The 8,871-nt window shown below is 42.3% G+C and overlaps 1 protein-coding gene across 1 annotated transcript; it reads right to left on the bottom strand.

Moving 5' to 3' along the window:
• Nucleotides 1-1,430: 1,430 nt before the first annotated feature.
• Nucleotides 1,431-8,230, bottom strand: LOC127295532 (diacylglycerol O-acyltransferase 1-1). The gene is made up of 16 exons (XM_051325500.2): nt 7,774-8,230; nt 7,212-7,292; nt 7,031-7,104; nt 6,869-6,944; nt 6,605-6,672; nt 6,339-6,462; nt 5,668-5,766; nt 3,821-3,922; nt 3,605-3,741; nt 3,354-3,435; nt 3,216-3,236; nt 2,820-2,882; nt 2,688-2,735; nt 2,407-2,469; nt 2,128-2,181; nt 1,431-2,045 (listed from the first exon to the last, which is right to left on the bottom strand). The coding sequence occupies exons 1-16, from the start codon at nt 8,155-8,157 to the stop codon at nt 1,941-1,943; spliced, it is 1,581 nt and encodes a 526-aa protein (XP_051181460.1). The 5' UTR covers nt 8,158-8,230; the 3' UTR covers nt 1,431-1,940.
• Nucleotides 8,231-8,871: the final 641 nt, after the last annotated feature.

The raw sequence follows: 8,871 nt of genomic DNA, 5'->3' as shown, positions 1-8,871 counted from the left end.
AGTCTCGACAGCGCGCGTCCGTCGGTGGCGTCCTTGTTCAACGACATTATTTCTGAAGCACGGCAATGGGGTGTTCGCCAGCTCCTCCCCTAGAATAGGATCTTTTTCTTAGGTGAGTTGTAAGAGCATCTCTAACAGAGCCCGTAAAAATGCAAACCGTAAAACGCGAGTTCAGGCCACTGAACTCGCGTTTACGGGTCGAAAAAGTGCCGGCGCAGATCAGAACCCGTAAACTAAAACTGTAAAAAAGCATATTCCTAAATATGCTATTGGACCCACATGTTAGTCTTTTTTTCCTTTTCCCTTTTCCTTCTTCTTCCTGTGCCTCGCGCGGCCTGGTGTTGCCCCCGCGCCGCCCAGCCGCTGCACCCGCGCCGCCCCCCTGCCGCCGCTGCGTGGTCGTGCGCCTCCCACCGCCTCGGCGCCATCCTCCCTCCCGCCCCCGCGCCGCCCCCGCGCCGCCCCCGCGCCGCCCCCGCGCCGGCCGTGCGTCGCCGCCGGCCTGGCCCCCGTGCGGTCGTCGCCGGACCCGCGCCGCCCAGCCGCTGCCCCTTGGCGTCGGCCTCGCACCGGCCCCGCCGCCGCCACGCCGTCGTTGGCCGTCGCCGGCGCCGGACCCGCATCGCCCTGGCCGGATTTTGCCGGATTTTGGTCCTATTCCGGAACTCCTCCGACAAAACCGCACTCTTCGGAGCTGAAGAATCAGCCCGCCAAAACGTCACTAGGAATTTAGTTTAGCCTTCGGTTCGACTTTTCGACCTCTACAAATACAGGCTGACGGAGCGAACCGAACGCAGCCCGAAAAAATATTTTCAGTTTTAGCTCGTTTACGGTCACTGATCGGCGCCCTTTTTCAGCCCGAACCCGTAAACTGGCGGTTATTTTTCGGTTTTGGGCTTTTTACAGGCTCTGTTAGAGATGCTCTAAGACGGGGTGTTCGTCCTCTGGGGAACTTGTACATATAACCTTCTTTCTATCAATGCATCGAAACACAATGCTTTTGCGTTTTCGCGAAAAAAATTAAAAAATTACAGGCTAGACATTGATTCATTCCAAGTTTAAAATACACTAATACACTCTATAATGCAATTTACATAGACAGAGCTCTATACAGAATATGAGACTCGTACAGGCAAAACGCTTGCTGTACCACAACTTGGTTAACACGGTCATCTCTTTTATATCACTTTTCAACAGCGTATAATTCTTCGTCGGTGTTTTTTAGAGGTACACAGGCAGCAATCTCTCTTAACCCCAGTTTTGAAATGTACATGGGCTGCAATTTAAAAGAAATTTCCCGATTATAACGTTTCATCTGTAGCACCTTTATTCTATAGTAGAATCATGGTTTCTGCTACTACAATAACTACGAGAAATAAATACTCCACTTTTCATCGTCTCTTTTCGAGAAAAAAGATATTAATAGTACCTTATTTTGATTGCCCCACAATCACCTTACGGCAACAATATTAATAGTCTGAACTTTTTCTAGATACATGTATTTGTGTCTAGATACATCTGTACAAAACAAAAACAAAAAATACTACATCATCAGTTGCCTCTTCTATTCAAGAGAAACAAATGTAATTATTTTTTATTAACAAATTACCCTAAGGGCACGGGGACGCTTCCTAACAATTTGTGATACACGGTAAAATAATTAAGGCCGTATGCATATGTAACGCACAGGCCAGGGATAATAAAGCTTCCATCTCTACAAAAAATTATCACCGCCACGCCAGCAATTAGGCAGGATTCTATATCATAGACTGAAGCTTATGTACAGTCACAAGCCTGCAACCACCCGCCACAAAACATGGTAAAATTATGCACTGTATTTTCCAAGAAAGACTGGAAGGATGTATGCCAGTGTTGGAAATTATGCAGCTCCATGTCGTAACATCCTTTTGCCATAAACAGGAAGAGCGATATGTGTTCTTCTATCCCGTCTTCCCAATCCTATTCATCACATCATGGTAGTACAGGAGAACGCACATAGGCTGTCCGTAGATGCAGAAAAAGAACCAGAATATCATGTTGCCGGCCTGTTGAAGGTGGCACAAATTAGAACTGGTCTAACATCAAAGTATATATCCTTTTAGTACAAACATGGTAAAGATGGCTAACCATTGTATCTCTGAATTTGCTCTTCAGGTATGATGTCAATATGATAAGAGGGATCTGGTAACAAGGGAGGAAAGGATATGGAATAAGCAAAGTTCATTGTCTCAGATGGTATAACAGGATGGGCCCATCCATCCTGCTTACAAATAAATTTCCACATATATACAAAATGCAAGATGATCCTCAAAAGCAGACACATTTTTACTTAGAAAGTAGCAACATACTAATCAATGAAGTGAATGAGATGGCACATCATCCATTCAGCAGTAATTTTTGACATACCTGCAGCATGATCCCTAAGAATGCCCAGAACTTGACAATTCGGCAGGGGACAGCAACACATAACTGGTGTACATTAATTAAGATAAGGCATCATGAGTTAATCAAAACAGGCCAACTAGCAACTTTTTATTTAACAACATTAAAAAATGACGTAACCACACAACTGCAACATTTTATTATTATAAGCTCAGAACCAACTTGGATCAAAAGAGGGGAAAAGAGAGCTAAATAACTGGTGTGGATATATGAAGTGCCTGCGCAAAGAAAGGGGCATGTTTTACCTCATGGAGCACGGCAGATACAAAAAATGATACAAAGACAGCAACTTCCTGCAAGAAAAACAGCACAAAGGACCCAGCTTAAACTATGTCCAAAGCATGAAGAGCTTAGTAGTCTAACAGCTAGCAGTTTACCTTTGATATACCACTGCGCATGCAAGGAAAATATATATGGCGAACAACCCATTTATGCACAGGCTGTGAATGCAGACATAAATAAAAAATAGTTAAAAACAAATAAACAAATTAGTGGAGAAACAGCAAGCAATATAACATAAATCAATAAAATTCGAGGTATTTGCCACTCCTTCACCTACATGAAATTTGGTAAAGTTTAATCATAGAAAATGTGCTGTTCTTGTCGAAACAGTTTCATTTGAGTTTGTCATATTCTCATGCTGTTTCTTTGAATAAGATAAACATTCTAACATTGTAACTCCTTGGAAAAAAATGCAAGCTTATGGAGAAATATGGTCTCTAATTGCCAGAAGGTTGCAAGAAAGTAACATGGTAGAGAAAAGAGAAGCATACCATGTTCCATTTTCTCCAATACTAATACCATCCGAGTACATAAACACATGCAACAGAAGTAAACATTATACACAACATTAGGTCTGTTGGTGAGAGGAGAGAATATCAGGACTAGCTTGAAAAACTCTTGTATTTCACCTCATCAATTGTTTTTGCATTCCACCAATCTTTGTAGAATTCACGGTCACCAAAACGAAGAATCTCAGCAAGTATATTTAACCTGTATAATACAAGAAAGTATAAACTGTAATTCTGCACTGTTAAGAGTGTTAAGAGATACTATTTTCATACGGCGGATAATCTCTAGTGTAAATTTAAGAACAAAGACTTGCATCCTGCAATTTCCTGCGATTAAACTATCCACTTGATGCCAAGAAATAGGAATTTACCAGAGATGGAAAAAGCAGTAGAACATGCAAAGCCACAAGTAAACATTTGGTAATGAGAGCCTCAGAACGGTCTCTATGGCATTTAGGAGTCCTCCCTTCAATGGATGTTGAGAGTTCACAACGATTGGATTTATGTACTGCGATTTCAAAAAGATCAATAAATCATTAAGAACCACATTGAATATTTACGAGACATACAAAGATAAAATCACTTACTTGCTCAATGATGAAGCCTTGAACACCAGTAAATATCAAGTACAGAATAATTTGACGAATCAGCCACCCTTTTCTAATATATGAAGTTCGGGGATAGCTTGGCTGCATAATAATACTACCAATTAGTTCACAGCACACAATCTGCTACATTCTCTTTCGCAGCAAGGTAATCTTTGATAATACAAAAAATCCAAATAAGAGCATATAATATTTTCAATGCCAGTCAACTGACAAATGAAACCGAATACTGACTAGAGTTTATCTCTCAAAGATAATTAACTCGAGACCTCTAGGTTGACATTGTATATGAAGGTTTCCAGCAAGACGAGCCTCCAGGTAGACGTTGTATATGAAGATTTCCAGTAAGAAGTTCGGTTGTTGATGACTACGTGAAATGTACATATTAAATATGTAAATACACGAAACTGGAATCAAAACTAGCCAAGAAAAGGATCAGAGGAATATCATTGTCCAAGGCTTAGATTGCGGCCGCTTAACTGTGATGTGATGTGCTTAACTTATAATCCTCTGTGGAAAGAATAGCCACAAAAGTAGATAAAAGTGGGTCAAAACAAACACTAAAATAGGAAAAAGCTGGTTGGATAGGCTGGATTATCATAATCCACTGCAAAGCCACTTTTCTATAAGGCCTGCAAGCAGTTTCAGGTGGAAACAGAGAAGTACCACCGACAAGACGATATGTTGCACATAAGAACCTGTTCGAAGTCCCTTTTCCTTCTTGCGAACCACAGGAGCGCATAGAAGAGCATAGCTCATTTTCAAAACAGGGTCAAGCAGGGCAGGTCGCAGGAAGCACTTTTAGAAGGTTTGGAGCAATCGCTATTTATCACCATAACGCAGCCTATGGCTACATATTCTCTTGTCAAAGTATTTCAAAACTACAGTATTTAATCCGGTAGGCACAAGATACTACAGTTTTGACATAACAAATTTTTTTAGAGTATTTAGAATATTGTGACCTGTTTGCCTAGCATTGTATTTAGACTAGTCACAATGCATAGTATCATATAGAAGTATCATGCTTATGATACTACTACATGTTACTATCTCCACAATGCATGGTATCATATACTAGTATCATAGTATCCATATATTAATTGTTTTGTAGAATCTCAATATAATATGTGTACAAGATTTACTTGACATTATTTTTTCTAGTAGTATGCGCTATGATACGGTATCTACCTATGATACTAGTACACTCTCTCTCATCCTTAATTGCACTGCCACATCAGCATTTTGCATGCATGGAATGCATGATACTACCTATGATACTCCCATTGTGGGTAGTCTTAGCAACGTAAATTGGCTAGTTGTTGGAGGATTCTGCTGCAAACTCGCAGGAACTAATGCCATTTCTTCCACCAAGATCGTCATTAACACCATTCGTCGACCAAGATCACCATTAACACCACACATTGACCGCGAAGGCCGCAGCCGGTGTCCTGCGACTCCACCACATACCCGACTGCGAAGGCCGTCGTGGAATTCCACCTACTCTGCCCTTCCGCTGCCACGTAAGCAGCCACGGGAGTCCAGCTAACAAGCATGTGAACTTCAGATTTTGTATCATAGTCTCTGTAGAGAAACGTTTCCCGTTCGAGATTATGTAGGAGAGTACGGTGATATTGTTTAAAAAAAAAGAGGAAACTGATATGGTATACTAGGCAAGAAAATGTATAAGAAACAATGTGTGGTGCTTCCTCTTCACCAAATACAACATGAATATGGGGGTGGCGGGATCATCAAAACATCAAATCAGAATAGCCCCCTTTCAGAAGTTGGGCTTTGCACGACTGAATTGGAATTGCCAATCATTAAAATACCTGGTAGCATAATGTTGGAGCCATCATGAAGTATATTAGACTCCCCAAAGTTGGAGCTTGTAAATTATCCATGTCAGCTGTGCTGAATGCATTATCAACCTAATAGATGGCAAATTATTGTGATGCAAAACAAAGATTAAAAAGATAGCAATATAGCCAAAATAAAAAGACTGCACAGAAAAAGAGTACGGGAACAGAAATAGTATTTCGTGAATATTATAGGAACTGAAAAAACAAATCCATTAAGTAAGACATTTATGTAGGGCCCTTGGGTAGAACCGTAGAATGCATAGCCTATATCATTTTCAAACTGAAGCACTATCAGAGTAGGTCATCTAATTTGTTCCAATATAACTATCATTTAATTTCGTCCCAAAATACATGTCAACCATTTGGAGATAACTTTGAACAAATTTTCCTTTTACCTCCCCCACAACCCCCTCTCCCATGTGGTCATTTGCCTTGTCATTAATTACTGTTGCTACAGCATGCATCATCCCAGAAATTAAGTGGAATAGTAAAGAGGGGGGATGACAATACTTTCGACATAAATCTTGGTTCATTCATATACGGTGTAGGATTATAATAGTGCTGGGTAACAGTTCGGATATATCTGTAAGCGAAATGAGAAGAATGTCACATAAAAGAAAGGGATAATGATGGAAACATACCTTCTTATCGCTTATGGTTAATCGCCTTATGTCATGGTTTGTATGTGCAAAAGATACAAGCTTCAGACAAACAATGCAGGCAATGAACATCAACAAAAATCCAGATACAACCGCTGAATCACACCTAAACCAAGTGCAGGATGTGGTATTAGGACAATGCAAAACAATGATATACAATTCTTGACAAAAAAATATGAAAATATCACTTGATCAACAAAATACATAATCCACCACATATTCAAAGAGGTGCATGAGCATGTCCTTACATAAGAATGACAAGGACTGGATATACAATTTCAGCAGTTATAAGAATGACATGGACTAAGGTAGCAACCTGCAAAAAAATGAACACAAAATCGGTGTTTAGCTGGTACGGCGTACAAAACTATGAAGAAATTAGATGGCGCAAGAGAAACCAAGATACATAATATAATAAATGGACAACTCCATAAACTGTTTTTCAGAATACAGAGTATCAGTAACAAAAATACAAAATGTATAGTACACGAGTTAAGAGGGTCTAAGCTTACAGCGTCAGTAATATCGTTACGGAACGCCAACTTCTCAACTGCAAATGCACCCAGGGGGAAGGCCGGCAGAGTAAGGCTGGAAGAATAAGATATCATAAAAACGAAGAGAACGCATTATTAAACAAGCAGGGTGGCACACACTATAGCAGAGCTGAACATTACCAGCACATTAGAAGTGGCCAATCTCGAAATGATTTGGAGTTAAACCAAAATCCAGTTCGTATTAATAAGCCATACTGCAAACAGAATCAGGAGTAAAAAAGACTACACAAATGCTTTATGTGTATGAAGTAGTTAAGGGAATGGTATGTATTTTTCCAGATGAGAAAAGGCAGATAAGAACCTTCATTAAGTTCTCGATAATAAGCCTTCCATTCACTGCAACCAGAACAACAATACATAGGTTGAAAAGGCCTGCGTGACTCTGTTATAAATGACAAAGAAAAATATCAGGGAACAGAGGCTCTAGCAGCTAGAAGCTATGACATCCCATCATAAAATGCAGCTCAGACAGAGATAATTGGCGAAAAGGATAGTTCTGTCCGTCCCATTTCAGCATGCGTTCTGAGTTACCTAAGGCACTAATATATATGATGCGTTCTGGTGAGCATCTCAACAAACTCCACCTCTACACAAATCATGCAAGTACTAACCGCACTAATCACGTGGTTCCGTGAGCTAGTTTCCAACAATCATACTAGTACTACTAGATTTGTGGCTTGTCGCACGTCAGCGACCTGAAATTAACAACACCTTTCAACACAGGCACATGGAACCGCCTGAACTATACGTGACACCCATAAACTTATGGAACCCAGAAAAGAAATACAGAGCAGCCGATGGAGCGCTAAGCATTTAAACGAACAGCTGTGTCCAGCGAACAAAATGGGGAGGAGCTCGATCACCTGCTTGAAGATGGCGTCGGAGCTCAGGGGGCTCTCCTTGGCCTTCCGGTGGACAGGCGAAGCCGCGCGGAAGCTGAACGCGGTGAAGTCCGCGCCGCTTCCGCTTCCGCTCCCGCCTCCTCCGCCGGCGCCGGCGGACGAGGCGTCCCCGCCTGAGCCGGCGCGGCGGTGCGACGAGGAGGGCTCGGCGGGGCCGGACTCGTCCCCGGAGTCCGCCGCGAAGCTGGCGCGCGCGGCCACCGCGGCGCCGGAGCTGAGCCGGCGGCGAAGCGCGGCCACGAAGCCCTCGGGGGTGACGTCGCCTCTGCGAGGGCGCGGCGGGCGCCGGTGGACCGCCGGCGGCGCCGGCGGCGGGTCGATCTCGGCGCTGTTCGAGTCCTCCATTCGTGAGGCTAGGGTTCCTCTCGATCGATTTGGAGGAGGCGAGAGGAGGAGGAGGAGGAGGCAGGACGGCCTTCCCCGGTGGACGGTGGTGACGTATCAGCGATGCGATGCGAGGCCAGCTTTGGTTTGGTTTGGTCTGTATCACACGTCGGGCCGGGACCGGGACGAGGCTGGCGTGGGGCCAACCTGCCAGTGCCAGGTAGACCTGACTCCGAGTCTCGATGTGCGGCGGGAAGCGCTCTGTCCGTTGAGCAGGTCAGATGGAAAGTTCCAAGCTCCATTTTCCTTTTTATAATAACTTGTTGCAAAATTCTTGGAGAGAAAGGAATGACAAGGAACGAGATTTACGCGGAAATTTAATTTGGCTCCCGGTTTATGAACCCATTATTTGAAAATATATGTTTTAATAAAATGTTGAAAAGGAAAAATAATAATCACATATACATCTGGGTATTCTAAGTTTGTACACCAGTTTTTGAGGAAGAATTATTTACTATGTCCCCTGTAAAAAGATAAACTTTCATGCTCCAATAAGACTATTCACGGGACAATGTGTATCTTGTTTACACATGATATATAATTTTTTTCTGAAAAATTGTGTGCAAACAAAGAATAGAATGTTCAGGTATACACGAGGGTTTTTAGGAAATCTTTTACATTTCAAAATTCGTATTTATGTATTTTCATAATAGGTTCATATGCAAAAATATTTGT

This window comes from Lolium perenne, chromosome 1 (genome assembly GCF_019359855.2).
Source record: "Lolium perenne isolate Kyuss_39 chromosome 1, Kyuss_2.0, whole genome shotgun sequence".
NCBI lineage: Eukaryota > Viridiplantae > Streptophyta > Magnoliopsida > Poales > Poaceae > Lolium > Lolium perenne.
The sequence above is the reverse complement of the archived record's forward strand: the minus strand, read 5'-3'. Positions and strand labels throughout refer to the sequence as shown.

Excerpts from the sequence above, each read along its gene's own strand:
- LOC127295532 (XM_051325500.2), bottom strand. The coding sequence starts at position 8,157 with ATGGAGGACTCGAACAGCGCCGAGATCGACCCGCCGCCGGCGCCGCCG. Across the intron at positions 2,883-3,215 it reads ATTGGAGAAAATGGAACATG|CCTGTGCATAAATGGGTTGT; the intron begins GTATGCTTCTCT and ends CTGCATTCACAG. Across the intron at positions 2,182-2,406 it reads TCTTAGGGATCATGCTGCAG|ATCCCTCTTATCATATTGAC; the intron begins GTATGTCAAAAA and ends CCTTGTTACCAG.